Source organism: Macaca mulatta, chromosome 19 (genome assembly GCF_049350105.2).
Source record: "Macaca mulatta isolate MMU2019108-1 chromosome 19, T2T-MMU8v2.0, whole genome shotgun sequence".
Classification (NCBI taxonomy): Eukaryota; Metazoa; Chordata; class Mammalia; order Primates; family Cercopithecidae; genus Macaca; species Macaca mulatta.
Window position 1 is genome coordinate 10,696,254 of NC_133424.1, and position 19,103 is coordinate 10,715,356.

The 19,103-nt window shown below is 51.1% G+C and overlaps 1 protein-coding gene across 1 annotated transcript in view; it reads right to left on the reverse strand.

Annotated features, from left to right (window-relative positions):
- The window catches only part of COL5A3 (collagen type V alpha 3 chain), a 51,659-nt gene that overhangs the window by 24,138 nt on the left and 8,418 nt on the right, over positions 1–19,103 (reverse strand). Inside the window, exons 7-31 of the mRNA XM_028840250.2 lie at positions 18,518–18,631; positions 18,275–18,421; positions 14,693–14,740; positions 14,575–14,616; positions 13,649–13,711; positions 12,898–12,972; positions 12,720–12,803; positions 12,493–12,549; positions 12,343–12,396; positions 11,837–11,890; positions 10,062–10,115; positions 9,929–9,982; positions 9,691–9,744; positions 9,334–9,378; positions 9,138–9,191; positions 8,277–8,321; positions 8,086–8,139; positions 7,908–7,952; positions 5,799–5,852; positions 5,652–5,696; positions 5,454–5,507; positions 2,787–2,831; positions 2,627–2,680; positions 2,390–2,497; positions 1,912–1,965 (exon numbers count right to left, since the gene is read on the reverse strand). Coding sequence (XP_028696083.2) covers positions 1,912–1,965; positions 2,390–2,497; positions 2,627–2,680; positions 2,787–2,831; positions 5,454–5,507; positions 5,652–5,696; positions 5,799–5,852; positions 7,908–7,952; positions 8,086–8,139; positions 8,277–8,321; positions 9,138–9,191; positions 9,334–9,378; positions 9,691–9,744; positions 9,929–9,982; positions 10,062–10,115; positions 11,837–11,890; positions 12,343–12,396; positions 12,493–12,549; positions 12,720–12,803; positions 12,898–12,972; positions 13,649–13,711; positions 14,575–14,616; positions 14,693–14,740; positions 18,275–18,421; positions 18,518–18,631 — 1,557 coding nt within the window. The remainder of the gene's footprint in view (positions 1–1,911; positions 1,966–2,389; positions 2,498–2,626; positions 2,681–2,786; positions 2,832–5,453; positions 5,508–5,651; positions 5,697–5,798; positions 5,853–7,907; positions 7,953–8,085; positions 8,140–8,276; positions 8,322–9,137; positions 9,192–9,333; positions 9,379–9,690; positions 9,745–9,928; positions 9,983–10,061; positions 10,116–11,836; positions 11,891–12,342; positions 12,397–12,492; positions 12,550–12,719; positions 12,804–12,897; positions 12,973–13,648; positions 13,712–14,574; positions 14,617–14,692; positions 14,741–18,274; positions 18,422–18,517; positions 18,632–19,103) is intronic.

Below are 19,103 nucleotides of genomic sequence, written 5' to 3' on the forward strand. Positions count from 1 at the left end.
CAGAGTCTCACTCTGTCGCCCAGGGTGGAGTAAGTGGCACCATCTCAGCTCAATGCATCCTCCGCTTCCCAGGCTCAAGCAATTCTCCCGCCTCAGCCTCTGGGTACCTGGGATTACAGGCACCCACCACTGCACCCAGCTGATTCTTGTATTTTTAGTAGAGATGGGGTTCTCCCATGTTGGCCACGCTGGTGGTGAACTCCTGACCTCAGGTGATCCACCCGCCTCGGCCTCCCAACGTGCTGAGATTACAGCCATGAGCCATGGCGCCCAGCCCCAAATGTCTTTAGGTTCCTCCTCTACTCTATAGAAACAGAACTCATCAGTGATATAATATGGGTGTAGTTTAGGCAGAAAAATGAATCTCATCAGTATCCTCACCCATCAAAACATTGGCAAACAAATGTTATGTTTTTATATAAGTACGTTTTTGCATAAGTACATTTGACTATAAGTTATAATTAATTCAAGATATGTAAGATGTGTATTTTATGATTCAGTGATTCTCCCCTTTAACTGATATTGTTGGTGAATGAAACTTAATCACACCAAATGAAAGGATCCTACAGTTTTATAATCACTGTCATCATCACCATTATCAACATTATTATAATCAAAATGATGAGATGGAAATTACTGGGACGTCTGTTTCACAGCAGAGAAAACAGGCTCAAGAAACTTGCCCAAGATCGCGTAGCAGGTAAGAGGGTATTTGAGCCCAAGTCTGTGTGATGCCAAAGCTCACTTTAAAAAAATTTTTTTGAGACAGAGTACCCCTCTGTCACCCAGGCTGGGGTGTAGTGGCAAACAATTCTCCTGTCTCAGCCTCTTGGGTAGCTGGGATTACAGGTGCATGCTGCTATGCCCAGTTAATTATTTTGTATTTTTAGTAGTGACAGGGTTTCACCACATTGGCCAGGCTGGTCTCAAACTCCTGACCTCAAGTGATTCACCTGCCTCTGCCTCCCAAATTGTGGGGATTACAGCTGTGAGCCACTGCGCCCGGCCACATCTGGCTAATTTTTTTTTTTTTTTTTTTTTTTTTTTTTGAGACGGAGTCTTGCTCTGTCACCCAGGCTGGAGTGCAGTGGCTGGATCTCAGCTCACTGCAAGCTCCGCCTCCCGGGTTCACGCCATTCTCCTGCCTCAGCCTCCCGAGTAGCTGGGACTACAGGCGCCCGCCACCTCGCCCAGCTAGTTTTTTTGTATTTTTTTAGTAGAGACGGGGTTTCACCGTGTTAGCCAGGATGGTCTCGATCTCCTGACCTCGTGATCCGCCCGTCTCGGCCTCCCAAAGTGCTGGGATTACAGGCTTGAGCCACCGCGCCTGGCCTTTTTTTTTTTTCTTTAGATGGAGTTTCGTTCTTGTTGCCCAGGCTGTAGTGCAATGGCATGATCTTGGCTCACTGCAACCTCTGCCTCCTGGGTTCAAGCGGTTCTCCTGCCTCAGCCTCCCGAGTGGCTGGGATTACAGGTATGCACCACCACGCCCAGCTAATTTTGAATTTTTAGTAGAGACGGGGTTTCTCCATGTTGGCCAGGCTGGTCTTGAACTCCTGGCCTCCAGTGATCTGCCTGCCTCTGCCTCCCAAAGTGTTTGGATTACAGCCATGAGCCACCATGCCTGGCCACATCTGGCTAATTTTTATATGTTTTTGTAGAGAAAACGTTTTGCCATTTTGCCCAGTCTGGTCTTGAATTCCTGGGCTCAAGCAATCCTCTCACTTCAGCCTCTTAGGGTGCTGGGATTATAGGCATGAGCCACTATGCCTGGCCAAAGCCCACATTTTACATTCTCTCAATGGCCCGTGGGGCGGGCAGCTCATCCCCCAAGACCACAGCCTGGACCCCTGGACGTTAGTCTCTGAATCCTGCCCATCTCCATCTCTACCTCCACCCCCAGCTTCCTACCTTAGGTCCAGGGCGTCCTGGATAACCTGGGAGACCTGGTACACCAAGCTTGCCCTGCAGAGAGGTTATGGGACAAAGGTCAGAAATTGCAACCTGGAGGTCAGAGGAGGAAAGGTCAGGCTGGCTGGGGCATGGTGAATGGGCTAATGGGATGGGAGTCAGGGAAACAAAGTTCAAGTCCTCGCTCCTGCCTACTAGGGGCATATCCTTGGGCAGGTCAATCAGCCATTCCAAGTCTCAGTTTTCCTTGTCTGTAAAATGGGATGAAAATGCCTATTGCATGTGTTGGTTATGGAGATAAACACATAAGTTGGGTGCATTAAATTGCTCTATAACGCTGAGCTGAGGAATTAAAGATGACAAGGATGGTAGCAACCTCCTGAGGTCGAAGGTTTAATAAAAGGGCAAAGGGTAAAGGGCAGAGGGAAAAGGTTGGGGACCCCTTGACTGTGGGAGGCTGGAGGGTGGAGTCATTTACCTTCTCGCCAGCTGAGCCTGGGGGCCCCTCCTCGCCAGCCTGCCCCGCCTGCCCCTTCAGCCCCTCGGGACCATCCTCTCCCCGGGGACCTGGAGCTCCGGGTTTCCCCTGGAAGAAAAAGGAGTCTTTAATATCCATCTTTTGTCCTTCCTGCTCTGTCTAGCCCCAGCTCATCCCCTTCCCATCTTCCCCGAGCCCCCCAGACCCACACCACCCCTCATCTGGCGCTGGTCTTACCCGATCACCTTTGAGCCCCACATCGCCCTTGAAGCCCGGGAAGCCGTCCTCTCCCTGGGTGAGACAGACAGAGGCCAGAAGTGAGGGCCTCGGGGAAGGAACACAACCAGGACCCCATGACTGGGGCTCCCTCTCCTCTGATGAATTCTTCTCTCCTCACCTTCTCGCCTTTCTCCCCCTGGAGGCCCCGGTTGCCTGAAGTGCCCTGAAAAATAAAAAAGCTCTCAAGCTTCTTCCCTGCTTAAGAAGGAACCCAAACTTGGTCCCCTGCTGTAAAGCAGCCAGGATAGTCCCAAGAGGATGCTAGGCAGAAGCTGGGAGGGGCAGCTTCAGAAGAAATGATCTTTCCCCAGAGACCCCTCCCTCCCCACTGGAGGCCTCCCAAGGTCATCTGTGCGGGGGTGTGCGGGGAAGGCCAAATTTCCAAGTAAGTGATTCCCATCTCCTGGAGACGCTTTGTCCACAGTTCCTTCTGGCAGAAGAAAGAGGATGAACATTCCAGTCCCGGACCTCATTATAAAGGCAAAGGAATGTTCCCCACTGTGCCAGCTACAAGGCGACTGTGCTTGGCTATGGAGACAGCGCTTAGTACAAGGTCTGGATGCTGCTCATACCAAACTCTGAACACTGCGCTTGGCTGCAACATCTCTGAGCTCAGTGGCTACAATGACAATGCACTTGGATCCAATACAACCCATGTGGTTAGTCTCCAGCCACAGAGAAACAATGTAACTGAGCTTGGCTGCAAGTTGTTCTCTAGCTTTGGCTACAATGTAACTAGACTCAACTACTACAGGTAGGGATTGGTTACAATGTAACTAGACTCAACTAGGGATCAATTAATGTAACTAGAGGCTGGGCATGGTGGCTCACGCCTATAATCCCAACATTGTGGGAGGCAGAGGCTGGAGGATTGCTTGAGCCCGGGAGTTCCAGACCAGCCTGGGCAACATAGGAAAACCTGGCCGGGCGCGGTGGCTCAAGCCTGTAATCCCAGCACTTTGGGAGGCCGAGACGGGCGGATCACGAGGTCCGGAGATCGAGACCATCCTGGCTAACACGGTGAAACCCCGTCTCTACTAAAAAAATACAAAAAACTAGCCGGGCGAGGTGGTGGGCGCCTGTAGTCCCAGCTACTCGGGAGGCTGAGGCAGGAGAATGGCGTGAACCCGGGAGGCGGAGCTTGCAGTGAGCTGAGATCCGGCCACTGCACTCCAGCCTGGGCGACAGAGCGAGACTCCGTCTCAAAAAAAAAAAAACAACATAGGAAAACCTCATCTATACAAAAAGTACAAAAAAAAAAAAAAAAAAGTAGCCAGATGTGGTGACGTGCACCTTTAGTCCCAGCTACCTGGGAGGGTGAGGTGGAAGGACTGATTGAGCCTGGGAGCTCTGGGCTGCAGTGAGTGAACTGTGATGGTGGTACTGCACTCCAGCGCAGGCAACAGAGTGAGACCCTGTCTCAATAATAATAATAATAATAATAATCAAATGAAAAAACTGCCAAGCCTGGTGGCATACATCTATAGTCCTAGCTATTCTGGAGGCTAAAATGAGGGGATTACTTGAGCACAGGAGTTGAAGGCTTCAGTGAGCCATGATTATGCTACTATATTCCAGCCTGGACAACAGAGAAGACCCTGTCTCTAAAAAATAAAACGTTTAGGGCTGGGCGTGGTGGCTCACACCTGTAATCCCAGCACTTTGAGAGGCCAAGGTGGGCGGATCACCTGAGATCAGGAGTTCAAGACCAGACTGACCAACGGAGAAACCCTTTCTCTATAAAAAATACAAAAATTAGCCAGGCATGGCGGCACATGCCTGTAATACCGCTACCCGAGAGGCTGAGACAGGAGAATAATTTGAACCAGGGAGGCAGAGGTTGTGGTGAGCCCAGATGGTGTCACTGCACTCCAGCCTGGGCAACAAGAGCAGAACCAGGTCTCAAAAACAAAAACAAAAAAAGATAAAAAATGTAACTATGCTTGGCTACAATGTAACTCTGAGAGTGATGCTTGCCAGACTCTGTGCCTGCTACAGTATAGCCAATTCCTTGATTATAGAGTGTCTAAGCTTGTCTAATGCACACATGTTCAGGTAAATTACATCTATATTTGGTTACAATGTCACTGGACTCAGCTTCCATATGGATGTGAACTCTAACGCCCCTGCACCTCTATTTAGCCAAGGTGCAGCTCTTGGCTTAAGTCAGCATTAGTGTGCGTATAGATTATGTGATTCTGAGTTTGAGTTAACACAACCCTTGGGCCAGGCGCAGTGGCTCACGCCTGTAATCCCAGCCACTTTGAGAAGCCAAGGAGGGTGGATCACCTGAGGTCAGGAGTTCGAGACCAACCTGGCCAACATGGTGAAACCCTGTCTCTACTAAAAATACAAAAATTACCCGGGCCTGGTGGTGCATGCCTGTAGTCCCAGCTACTCGGGAAGCTGACGCAGGAGAATCGCTTGAATCAGGGAGGAGGCAGAGGTTGCAGTGAACCGAGATCACTCCACTACACTCCAGCCTGGGTGACAAAGCGAGACTCTGTCTCAAAAAAAAGAAAAAAGAAAAAGAAAAAAAGAAAAAAGAAATAAATGTGTTCGGCCTCTAATGGGTTTAGCTGTTTTCAGGAACAAGGTGACAAGGTGACAACACACTGTAAGGCTGTCCTTGGCTGTGCAGCTCCAAACCACAGTCCTATGACATCTGGCCTGACCAGCTGATTCCCCTCTCCACACATTCAGAAGTTTCCAATGGAGCTGCGTCGCATCCCTGAACCCAAAGCTGGTAAATCACTCCTACCCGCAAGGCCCCAGTATCACCTACCTTCACTCCCCGAGGTCCAGGATAGCCTGCAGGGCCTGCCGACCCTGGTGGACCCTGGGAGGAAGATAAGGTCAGTGCCATTCCAGACAGTCCTTTCCACATTCTAAGAGTCCTCATCTCTCTCCTCTGTGGCCCCTGACTCCAGGCCCTGCCTCCCAACCCTCGTCCCCAACCCAGCCTAACCTCCTGGTGACTCACCTGGGCCCCTTTCTCTCCCGTGGGGCCCTCATGTCCTGGGTGACCCTGGGGAAGAAACATTCTAAGTTGTCAGAGACCAAAACTCGCCATTCCAATTCCCAAGCTTCCCCCTTCTCCTTCCTACTTTTCCCAGCTCGTGGTTCTTACCGGGGGGCCATCGGCTCCTGGGAGGCCTGGAATTCCTGGGTTTCCAGGAGGACCCTGAAAGAAGATGAACAGCAGGGGAGAGACAGAGGTGCTCAGAGCTCTGGAGTACCGCTAGGATCAGATCTACGCAGACATGCAGCCGCCTCAAGGTTAGGAAATAAGCAGACCTCACTGGCCAGGAAATCTATCCCAGCTCTGCCCAAACTTGCTGTGTGACCCCAGGCAAGCCTATTTCCCTCTCTGATCCTCAGAAATCCATTGCTTCTGGGAAGGTTGCAAGGAAGAATATAAAAACAGTACAAGATTGATAGCCCAAGAGGGTGACTATAGTCAATTACATGTCACCCAGGTTGGAGTGCAGTAGCACGATCTCGGCTCACTGCAACCTCTTCCCAGGTTCAAGTGATTCTTCTGCCTCAGTTTCTGGAGTAACTGGGACTTCAGCACCCGGCTAATTTTTGTAATTTTATTAGAGATGGGGCTTCACTATGTTGGCCAGGCCACCTTGGTGATCCGCCCACCTCGGCCTCCCAAAGTGTTGAGATTACAGGCGTGAGCCACTGTGCCCGGCTTCGGGTAATAATTTAATTTTACATTTAAAAATAACTGAAAGAGGCCAGGCGCAGTGGCTCACGCCTATAATTCCAGCACTTTAGGAGGCCAAGGAGGGTGGATCACCTGAGGTCAGGAGTTCGAGACCAGCCTGACCAACATGGTGAAACCCCGTTTCTACTAAAAATACAAGAATTAACTGGGTGTGGTGGTGGGCACCTGTAATCACAGCTACTTGGGAGGTTGAGGTAGGTGAATCACTTGAACATGGGAGGCGGAGGTTGCAGTGAGCTGAGATCATGCCATTGCACTCCAGCCTGGACAACAAGAGTGAAATTCCATCAAAAAAAAAACAAAAAAACACTGCCAGGCGTGGTGGCTCACACCTGTAATCCCAGCACTTTGGGAGGCTGAGGCGGGTGGATCATGAGGTCAGGAGATTGAGACCATCCTGGCTAACACGGTAAAACCCCGTCTCTACTAAATATGCAAAAAATTAGCCGGGTGTAGTGACAGGCGCCTGTAGTCCCAGCTACTCGGGAGGCTGAGGCAGGAGAATGGCGTGAAACCCAGGGGGCGGAGCTTACAGTGAGCCGAGACTGAGCCACTGCACTCCGTCTCAAAAAAAAAGAAAGAAAAAGAAAAAAAACTAAAGTAGTATAACTATTGTTTGTAACACAAAGAGTAAATACTTGAGGGGACAGATACCCCATTCTCCATGACATGATTCTTTATGTGCATCCCTGTATCAAAACATCTCACGTACTCCATACATATATACCTACTATGTACCCACAAAGATAATTAATACAATTGAGTTAAAACAGTGCAAGAGACACGTTGAAATAGAGGATTCATAGGCACACCCCTCTCTTTAAAAATGCCCAGTTGGGCATCATGGCTTTCGCCTGTAATCCCAGCATTTTGGGGTACCAAGGCAGATGAATTGCTTGAGCCCAGGAGTTCAAGACCAGCCTGGGCAACACAGGGAGACCCCATCTCTACAAAAAAGAAAAAAAAAGAGAGAGAGAGAAGAAAAATTAGCCAGGCATGGTGGCATGCGCCGATAGTCCCAGCTACTCGGGTGACTGAGGTGGGAGAATCACCTGCACCCAGGGAAGTCAAGGCTGAAGTGAGGCATTATTGAGCCACTGCACTCCAGCCTGGGTGACAGAGTGAGACCCTGTCCCCGCCCCCCAAAAAAAGATATGTGCAGAAAGAAGTGTGTCTGCCAGGGAAGGCGGAAGCAGATGTGCCAGGGAACAAAGATGAGCCCGCAGGGCCCGTACATCTTGGTAATATCTTCTGTGACAGGCTTCTGTGGGCTCTCTGTATCCTGACAATATCCCTTATGTGCGCTAGCCTTGGTGGGTTTCTGTTTCTTGCAACCAATCCTTCCCCAACAAGGACACTTTGTAACTCTGGGCTGGCTTAGGGAATGCTGCAGTTTATCACTATCCAGAGCTAACAGAGGGGTCCTGGTGGGAAGATTTTCCTGGCAACAGAGTTGAAGGAAGGAGACTTGAGGAGGTTGCGGTAGGTGGAGCTGTCACTCACCTTTTCCCCAGGAGTGCCGATGAGTCCCTGGGGACCGGGGAGTCCCTGGGGACAGAAAAAGAAGATGAGCGAAGGCATAAGAAAGAAGCGGTGAGTGTGGAGGTTGGGAAGCCTGGGCGTGGTCTAAGGTCTCAACTGACCACTCCCATGCCCCATTATTGGGAAGGATAGTCCAAACCTGGGACCCATGGTTTCCCTGCTGTCCCGGAGGGCCTGGTTCTCCCGGAGGACCCTGAGGAGAAAGTGGGGTTTCAGTGAAGCTGAGAGGGGTCATGGTGCTGAGGCGGTAGTGAAATTGACTTGGGGGGGTCAGTCATGGAAGGGAATAGGGATGTGGACAATCGGGGTCAGAGGGCACAGGGCACGTACCACATTGCCTTTGGCACCAGGAGCACCATCAATTCCAGTCACACCCTAGGGGAAAAGAGGATGTGAGACCAAGACACAGCAACAAGCAGGGAGCCTGAGTCTGAGACACCGAGAGATGCAGGTGGAAAGGTGGGCGGGGCTGGGCACCGCGGCTCGTGTTTGTAATCCCAGCACTTTGGGAGGCTGAGGCGGGCGGATCACCTGAGGTTGGGAGTTTAAGACCAGCCTGGCCAACATGGTGAAACCCCATCTTTACTAAAAACACAAAAATTAGCCAGGCATGTAATCCCAGCTACTCAGGAGGCTGAGGCAGAAGAATAGCTTGAACTTGTGAGGTGGAGGTTGCAGTGAGCAGAGATCATGCCATTACACTCCAGCCTGGGCAACAAGAGCAAACCTCTGTCAAAACAAAGAAAGAAAAGAAAAGAAAAGAAAAGAAAAGAAAAAGAAAGGTGAGTGGGCGTAGAAGCCACAACAGATATGGACATGCAGAGGGCAGAAAAGTGAGAAAAAAAAGATATATAGGGGCTGGGAACAGTGGCTCAGACCTGTAATCCCAGCACTTTGGGAGGATCGCTTGAGGCCAGGAGTTCGAGACCAGCCTGATCAACATGGTGAAACCCCATCTCTACTAAAAATACAAAAATTATCCAGGTGTGATTTTGGGTGCCTATAGTCCCAGCTACTCAGGAGGCTGAAGCATGAGAATCGCTTGAACCCAGGAGGCGGAGGTTGCAGTGAGCTGAGATCTCACCACTGCTCTCCAGGCTGGGCAACAGAGTGAGACCCTAATCTCAAAACAAACAAACAAACAAACAAACAAAAAGACAGACAGGGATGCAGAGAGCCAGTGACACTCACCGGGCGACCCGTGGGGCCAGGGGAGCCTCTGGGGCCAATCAGTCCTCGTGGACCCTGCAAGGGAGCAGGCGAATTATCTCCACATCACCTCTGTGTGGCCTTGCGAGTTCCCAGGAGCCTATAAGTCCTGGGGCCCTGGGAGTCCTGACTCCCTCCCCTGTACCAAGCAAGGGGCCCAGGGATCCCTGATACTCACCGGCTCCCCAGCCTGGCCAGTGGGCCCTGGAGGTCCCTCTGATCCCTGTGGGAAAGCATCATTACTTGGGAACAGGAAGACACAACCCTGGGAGAGCCACCTCCTCTCATCTGGGCAGCCCCTTCCAGGGGGTCTCGGAATTAGACCAAGATCCCTGGGAACCTGCAGACTAAGTCCATGGGATTCCATTCAGGCACCTGACTCCAATCCTAGACCTGCAAGTCTCATCTCCTCACCCCACAGTGTGTCCCCAGCTCTCAGGCTGGCCACTGAGACCTCCAGATCTTCCTCTCTGATTCTCATTCAGGCTTCCAAACTTACTCACCAAACCAGACCCTAACTCTCTTCCAAACTTACCCTCTCACCATCCTCTCCTGGGGGACCGGGTTGCCCCACATGGCCAAAATCACCCTGGAGAGGGAACAGAGGGGAGTTCAGAGTGGAAGGGTGTTGGCAGAGAGACCAGCCCCCTGGGAAGGCAGATGGGGTGTGAGGAGTGACATGGGCATCATGACTCTGATACTGAGGGAGGAGAGGGGGGAGTTGAATACTGGGAGGAGGGCTTAGATCTGGGGGAGGGACCTCACACACTCACCCTTTGGCCCTTCTCACCAGGCAGCCCTGGGAGGCCATCGAAGCCACGATCACCCTGTCCAGAGACACCAGTGAGCCTTGACCTCATAAGCCTGACAGCCCCCACCAAGTCTTACCTCAGCCCCATCACCTACCTTAGGTCCGGTGTCCCCTGGGAGGCCCCGAGCCCCATCTGCTCCAGGGCGGCCCTATGGAGAAAGTGAGCCCAAAAGTCAATGATGAACCCTCCCCCAAATTAGGAACCCAACTTCATCATCATCATCAACATCAAGATTTTTTTTTAGATGGGGTCTCACTCTGTCACTCAGGTTGGAGTGCAGTGGCACATTCTCAGCTCACTGCAACCTCAGCCTCATGAGTAGCTGGGACCACAGGCGCATGCCACCATGTCTGGCTAATTTTTTGTATTTTTGGTAGAGATGGTGGGGGTTTCACCCGGTTGCTCAGGCTGGTCTCGAACTCCTGAACTCAAGCAATCCACCCTTCTCAGCCTCCAAAACTGCTGGAATTATAGGCATGAGCCACCACACCCAGGCTAAGATATTATTTTTTAAAATGTATTTATGTGTTCTAGAGCTGAGGTCTTGCTCTCTTGCCCAGGCTGGAGTGCAGTGATATGATCATGACTCAACACAGCTTTGAACTCCTGGCTCAAGCAATCCTCCCACTTCAGCCTCCCAAGTAGCTAGGACTACAGGTGCATACCACCATACCTGGCTAATTTTTTATTTGTGCTTTGTGTAGACACCGGGTTTCGCCATGTTGCCCAGGCTGGTCTCAACCTCCTAGGCTCAAGCCATCCTTTCACCTCAGCCTCCTAAAGTGCTGGGATTACAGATATGAGCCGCTATGCCATGGCTGATTTTTTTTTTTTTTTTTTTTTTTTGAGACAGAGTCTTGCTCTGTTGCCCAGGCTGGAGTGTGGTGGCATGATCTCGGCTCACTGCAACCTCTGCCTCTTGGGTTCATGCCATTCTCCTGCCTCAGCCTCCTGAGTAGCTGGGACTACAGGCATCCGCCACCACGCCCAGCTAATTTTTTGTATTTTTAGTAGAGACGGGGTTTCACCATGTTAGCCAGGATGGTCTCAATCTCCTGACCTCATGACGTGCCCGCCTTGGCCTCCCAAAGTGCTGGGATTATAGGCATGAGCCACCGTACCCAGCTATAGTAAGTATTTGTATGTCTAAACATACCCAAACATATAAATGGTATGGTAAAAATACAGTATTATAATCTCATGGGACCAACAACTTACTTATTTATTCTTATTCTTATTATTTGAGACACAGTCTCACTCTGTCACCCAAGCTGGAGTGCAATGGTTTACTGCAACCTCTGCTTCCTGGATTCAAGCCATTCTCATGCCTCAGCCTTCCGAGTAGCTGGGATTGCAGGCGCATGCTGCCATGCCCGGCTAATTTTTGTATTTTTAGTAGAGACGGGGTTTCCCCATGTTGACCAGGCTGATCTCAAACTCCTAACCTCAAACGATCCACCTGCCTTGGCCTCTCAAAGTGCTGGTATTACAGGCGTGAGCCACCGCATGCAGCCAATCATCTTATAAGCACCATTATGTGGTGCATGACTCTATCTGAAATTGACTTATTTGTCATTTCCTTCCATGTGACAGGCCTCTTTTTTGCCATGCTGTTTCTTCCACTTCCCCATCTGTTGATCTGGTTCTATTTCAGATCTCAGGGCAAGCGTCACTCCTGCAGGCAGTCCTTCCTGACTCTACGGCCTGGCCGGATTCCTTTACCACACGTTCAGCGGAGCTGCTGTTCCCTGTCTTCGGCACTCTTGTCCCACTAATGACACCAGCAGACTCCAAGGTCACAAAGCCAAGGCTCATGTTGGGTGTCGAGGGATGGATAAGGGGTGGTCTGGGGACCTCGCTGTCACTCACCATCTTGCCCACTCGGCCAGGGGGTCCATGAGGTCCCTGCAGGCCTCGGGGACCCTAGAAGAAAGAGAAAAGGAGGAAGGAAAGGAAAATAAGAAGAAAGAGGGACTTATTCTATTGTACTAAAAAAAAATTAGAGATAGGGTCTTGCCGTATTGCCCAGGCTGGACACCTGGGCTCAAGTAATACTCCCTCCTCAGTCTCCCAAGGAGCTGAGGCTACAAGTGTGTGCCACTGTACCCAGCTTGGAAGGACATATTTATTTATTGTACAGACAGGGTCTCCCTATGTTGCCCAGACTGGTCTTGAACTCCTGGCCTCAAGCAATCCTCCCACCTCGGCCTCCCAAAGTGCTGGGATTCCAGACGTGAGCCGCCATTCTCTAGGAAAGTCATGAATTGCAAGGGTATCCCCAGCCCCTGTGGCATTTTCCCCATCCAGCACTGTGTCCTGTGGTCCTGGGGGAAGGCTTTTCCCATCCGATCCTGCCCTATCTTCACCAGTCTCACCTGTGGCCCTTGTGCTCCCGCCTCTCCTTTCAGACCTGGATATCCGGGGAGACCCTTATGGGAGGACAGATGGAGAATTGTGGTTAGAAGATGATTCTTCTCCACTAATGGCATGCACCGCCCCCTCCATGCAGTTGTCCCGTTACTCACCACAGGGCCTGGGCGCCCAGTGAGCCCCACTGGACCAGGGGGGCCTTTCATAGAGAGCTGGAAAGACAGAGGGGTCAGAGCCTGGGGCCTCCCACAAGACCCCCAACATTCCCCGCAGAGGCATCTACGGGAGAAAAATATCCCCCTTCTCCTGCCCAGCCCCTCCTTACGCCCAGGCTGTATCACTCTCTGGGGTTCCTCCCACTACGTCCACACCTCCCACTCACCTGAGTCTGCTGCAGAACTGCCTGAGCCTGGGCCTGCTGGAATGAGACTGGGGGCCCTTTAAAGGAGCCGCCTGCAAACTGGAACTGGGAGGAATTTAGTGGTGAGGGAAGCCCCCAGGAGAGCCCCCTCCTGGACCAGGACTCCACTCCCCAAGTCTGGGCCACTCCATCTCCTTACCGGCATCATGATCACAGTGCCTGGTGGGCCTCGGATCCCATCAATGCCGGGGATTCCTGGGAGGCCAGCAGGGCCCTGAGAGAGGGATGGGGGAAGAGAGGTGGAGACAGGTAGAGAGGGAGAGAGAGAGCGAGGACAGGGGAGGCACAGAAGGATGAGTCAGAAAGAGAGAGAGAGGGAGAGATGGAGACAGACAGAGACAGAATCAAAGAGGGAGCATGGCAAGGAAAGAGAGAGAGAGAAATAGAGAGACGGGGAAAGGAAAAGACAGAGATAGAGACAGAGACAAAGAGAAGGGGAGAGAGAGGTGGAGAAGGATGGAGGCAGATGGAGAGACATACAGAGACAGAAACAAAGAGAGACAGACAGACCGAAAAGCCAGGTAAAGAGACAGAGATGGAGAAATAGAGAGAGAGGCAAAGATAGAGAGATGGGGGGAGGGAGAGAGACAGAGACCAACAGAGAGAGACAGAAGAGAGACAGAGACAGTCACAACAGGAGAAAGACAGAGATGAAAGACACTCAGAAACAGAGACAGGCAAAAGAAGAAGAGCAAAGAGTACGCCCCAGAAACACAAGGGGAACCAGAGAAATAGTTCACAGATGGGAGACAGAGAACAGAAGAGGTCAGTGCCAGCCCTGAGATGGTGTTCCCGAGTGCCACGCCCTCATATCTATGTTCAGACCATCATGCTCCCAGCCCCAAACCTCACTCCTCTGGGAAGTATACACTCCAGTGGGAGTCTCTTACCTGTGGACCAGGGTCGCCAGGGAATCCCGGGGGGCCAGGAGGGCCTGAGGGGCCAACCACTCCCTGTTGGGGACAGAGAAACAGGAGTCACAGGAAGTGCAAAGTTTGAGCTAGGCTGACTTTCAACCTACCACTCACTGACTCTAACCTCAGGCTGACCTCCCTACCCCACTACAGAGTCACTCCAACTCCTCCAATGCAATGCTGACCCACACTCACCCCCAACGCTACTCTCTGACCCCTATTCTTTTTTTAGAGATGATCTCACTCTGTCACCCATGCTGGAGTGCAGTGGCATGATCATAGCTCACTGCAGCCTCCAACTCCTGGGCTCAAGCAATCCTCCCACCTCGGCCTCCCAAGTAGTTGGGACTACAAGTGGGTACCACTATTTTTTTTTTAATATGAGGCTATTTTTTTTTTGGGGGGGGGGATGGAGTCTCGCTCTGTCACCCAGGCTGGAGTGCAGTGGCACTATCTCGGCTCACTGCAAGCTCTGCCTCCCAGGTTCACGCCATTCTCCTGCCTCAGCCTCCCGGGTAGCTGGGACTACAGGCACCCGTCACCACGCCCGGCTAATTTTTTGTATTTTTAGTAGAGACAGGGTTTCACTGTGTTAGCCAGGATGGTCTTGATCTCCTGACCTCACGGTCTGCCCACCTCAGTCTCCCAAAGTGCTAGGATTACAGGCATGAGGCACTGCGCCTGGCCAATATGTGGCTATTTTTAAAGAGATGGGGTCTTGCTATGTTGCCCAGTCTCTATGTTGTTCATTCTCCCTATTTTGACTCATCCTTTCAGCCTCAAATGTCCACTACCCTCCACTTGGCCAGGCAACATTACACCCCAACTCCTCACTCCAGGGGCTTAAACACCCCTCAGCTGGAAGGGAAAGACTGGAAGAAGGAAACTCAGCCATGACTTACTCGGGGTCCGGGGGCTCCTGGAGGTCCCTCAAACTGCTGCCCCTAAAGGGAGAAATGAGTGTCGATGACCCCTGTCATCATGAAGCCCCTCAACCCCCTCGCAATCCAGACCCCTCACCTTTTCAATCACTGCAGGCTCTCCTTTTGCTCCTTTCTCTCCAGCACCCTGGGGTGGGGTCAGGGGAGATGGAGAGACAAGAGATGCGAACTTGGACATAAACCCCTCAGCTATCTGATCACGCACGCGTGCATGCACACACACACAGGGTCTACCCTCAGAGCCGATTCTCCTCTACTGTAACCAACATGCACTGAGAAGCTCAGCCCCCCCGCATCCACTAGGCAGTGCCATGTCAAGGTGAAGAGCGTGAACTCCAGAGCGTGCTGCCCAATACTGATCCTGCATCTGCCTCTTACTAACTGAGTGATGTTGGGAAATTTAGTCAACCCCTATGGCCACTTACAGGTAATTGGTCCACCTGTAAAGTCAGTGGATGAATGACGACTGTGTGTATCGCATGCAAAGATGAATGAATTGAAATAATGCTTGGCACACAACAAGCACTCCAGGTAACAAGGTACCAAGGGCAAGTTAGTTACAACTATGTGCCTATGTGCCTCCGCTGTGGAACACCTAGGCTTTTCCTTCCTCCCTTTCTCTCTTTCCTTCTTTCCCTCTTTCCCTCTTTCCCTCTTTCCTTCTTCCTCTTCCTCTTCTTCTTCTTCTTCTTCTTCTTCTTCTTCTTCTTCTTCTTCTTCTTCTTCTTCTTCTTCTTCTTCCTCCTCATCCTCCTCCTCCTCCTCCTTCTCCTCCTCCTCCTCTTCTTCTTCTTCTTCTTCTTCTTCCTTTCTTCTTCTTTTTTGCACTCTCTACCTCCTGGGTTCAAGCGATTCTCCTGCCTCAGCCTCCCGAGTAGCTGGGACTACAGTTGTCCACCAACATGCCTGGCTAATTTTTATATTTTTAGTAGAGACGGGGTTTCACCATGTTGGTTAGGCTGGTCTCGAACTTCTGACCTCAGGTGATCCACCTGCCTCATCCTCCCAAAGTGCTGGGATTACAAGCATGAACCACCATGCTTGGCTCCTTCCTTCCTTCTCTCTCTCTTTCCTTCCTTCCTTCCTTTCTTCCTTCTTTCTTTCTTTTTTTTCAGAGTTACTCTATTGCCCAAGCAGGCTTTTCCTTTTTTCTGTCTTTCCCTTCTTTCTTTCCTTCCTTCCTTCCTTCCTTCCTTCCTTTTTTCCTTCCTTCCTTCTCTTGCTTGCTTTCTTTGCTTTGCTTTTTTTTTTTTTTTTTTTTTTTTGAGACAGGATCACTCTATTCCCCAGGCTAGAATGCAGCGGTACAATCATGGCTCACTGCAACCTCGATCTCCTCAGACTCAGGTGATCCTCCCTCCTCAGCCTCCTGAGTAGCTGGGACCACAGGTGCACTCATCACCATGCCCGGCTAATTTTATTTTTTGTAGAGACAGGGTCTTGCTATGTTGCCCAGGCTGAACTCAAACCAGGAGCCACTGCACCTGGCCTCTTTTCTTTTCTTTATTATTTTCTTTAAATTATTATTTTCTTTAAATAATAATAATTATTATATCCCTCTTTAAATAAAAGAGGATATATTTATATCCCTCTTTATAATAATAAATAATAATTATTATTATTATTATGTTGAGACAGAGTCTCCCTCTCACACCCAGACTGGAGTGCAGTGGCGCGGTCTCGGCTCACTGCAAGCTCTGCCTCCCAGGTTCAGGCCATTCTCCTTCCTCAGCCTCCTGAGTAGCTGGGACTACAGGCGCCCACCACCATGCCCAGCTAATTTTTGTATTTTTAAGTACAGACGGGCTTTCACCAATGTTAGCCAGGATGGTCTCAATCTCCTGACCTCTTGATCCTCCCGCCTCGGCCTCCCAAAGTGCTGGGATTACAGACGTGAGCCACCGTGCCCAGCCCAAGCCTCTTTTCTTTTCTTTTCTCTAGAGACAAGGTCTTGCTCTGCCACCCAGGCTGGAGTGCAGTGGTGTGATCATGGCTCCCTGCAGCCTCCACCTCCTGGGCTCAAGCTATCCCCCCGCTTCAGCTGGGACCAGAGGCACGCACCACCACTGGGTTCGGTTAATTTTTTCTTTATTTTGTAAAGATGGGGTCTCGCTATGTTACCCAGGCTGGTCCCAAACTCTTGGGCTCAAGTGATCTTCCCGCCTCAACCTACCAAATTGCTGAGATTATAGGTGTGAGTCACCGTACCCTGCCTCAGTTACCTCTTGATCTCTACCCTCTTCTCTTCTCCCTGCCCTTAACATAAAAACAGCCTAAAATCTGTACTGACTTAAGATGGTGCTTCGGAACAAGAGTCCACCATCTTCTTGGTTTGCTGTCTCTTGGAATAAACCTGCTTTTCCTTCCACCAGTTCTCGTCTCTCTTGTTTTCCTTTCAAATATCAAGCCACTGAGCTTGGGTTCAGTTACATCAAATGTGTATCCATTTTTTCTCTAAGACCAAAATGGAGCATGTTCCAAATCGGTCCACTTCTCTCCATCCCTCCCTCCCATCTCCCTCCAGGTCACATCCCCACTGCAGATTCCCTGCTGCCCCTCTGGCTCCCCCTACTGTCCATGTGTCATTCAGCCGCCAGAGAGCTCTTTTTTTTCTTTTTCTTTTCTTTTTTTTCTTTTTTTTTTTTTTAAGAGATGGGGCCTCACTGTTGTCTAGGCTGGCCTCAAACTCCTGGCCTCAAGCGATCTTCCCGCCTCCGCCTCCCAAAGCATTGGGATTACAGGTGTGAGCCACTGCCCCCGGCCCAGAGGGAGCTTTCAAAACTCCGAGTCAGATCATGTTCCTTCACAAGTGCTCAAGTGGCATCTCCTGGTACTTGGAGTAAAAGCCAAGCACCTCTGTCTAGTCACAGAGTCAACTATTAGCACCGTGCCTGACACAAGCAGGTGCCGAAGCCAAAAGAGAGACTGGCTTTTCGTGGCTCCTGGTAGGAATCCCTTCTAAGCCCTCAAGATGTGAGGAAAGTAAGTAAATAAAATAACACAGGGACAGAAGACCATATACCACATGTTCTCACTTATAAATGGGAGCTAAATGAGAAAACATGGACAAATAGAGGGGAACAGCAGACACTGGGACCTATCGGAAGGTGGAGGGTGGGAGGAGGGAGAGGATCAGGAAAAATAACTAATGGATACTAGGCTTAATACCTGAGTAATGAAATAAATAATCTGTACAACGAACCCCCCATGATACATGTCTACCTACGTAACAAGCCTGCACTTGTACCCCTGAACTTAAAACAAAAGTTTAAAAAAAAATGAAAAAATAAAATAAAAAAAAATTTTTTTTTCAAGATGGAGTCTCACTTTGTTTCCCTGGCTGGAGTGAAGTGGCACGATCTTGGCTCATTGCAGCCTCTGCCTCCTAGGTTCAAGCAATTCTCCTGCCTCAGCCTTCCCAGTGGCTGGGATTACAGGCGCACACCACCACTCCTGGCTAATTTTTTGTATTTCTAGTAGACATGCGGTTTCACCATGTTGGTCAGGCTAGTCTCAATCTCCTGACCTCAAATGATCTGCCTGCCTTGGTCTCCCAAAGTGCTGGAATTACAGGCGGGAGCCACTGCGCCCCACCTAAATAAATAAATTTTTAAATAGGAATCCCACTCTCTTGCACCTAACCCCAGCCACCTAGACTCACAGGAAAGATCTGGAACTGAGTCCGAGATGGGTATTCTGCTGCCCGGAAGTCAGGGCCCATGGTGGAATCAGCTCCTTCTTCATCCTCCCTGGTTGCCTTGGTCTCCGGGGTCCCCAGCTCGGTTCCACTGTCAGGGTCCAAGCTCCCCTGAGAACATTAGGACAGACCAAAGTTTTCCCTGACCTCCTTATTGTCTACCACCCCCCAAACCCCTGGGGTCTTCCTCTTCCAGCCCCATCCAACCTCTAGGATTGTGGCATTGGGTCCAGTAGTCACAGTGGAGATGACGGCCAAAGGCGTAGGGGTCGGAGGCAGATTTGGAGCTGGAGTCTCTGTCTTGGGGATGTCAGTGGAGGTCTGGAGCAGGGATGGAGGGAGCTTTGGGTCTCAGGTCAGGGCAATCAAGACAAAAGGGAGGCACCCTCCCACTGTCCCCAGGAGCTCCCAGTTTGGGGCCAGGACAGAGGAGGCTCCCCAAAGAGCACCGGAGGCCAGTGGAGACAAAAGTGTGCTGGCTGGACCAGGGCTTCCAGCACAGGGAGCCATCGTGGATGGAGGAGGCGCTGAGCCAGGCTGGCCCTGGAACCCAGAGGTCAAGGTCAAGGTCCAACATTCAGGGCCAGGCTCCCGGAAGCCTAGCCCACATGTCCTCTCCCAAGGCAGAGTTCAGCGGCCAGTCAGCCAGGCCACAGTCAGAGAGGGAGTGGCGGCTCCTTCTAGCCTGCACAGCTGCAGAGGAACTGGGTCAAGGCAGGGGTTGGGGGGTGTGGGAAGAGTGTGGTGGGGCCCCAGGTGAGGGGACAAGGCTGAGGAAGGGGCTGAAGAGGGG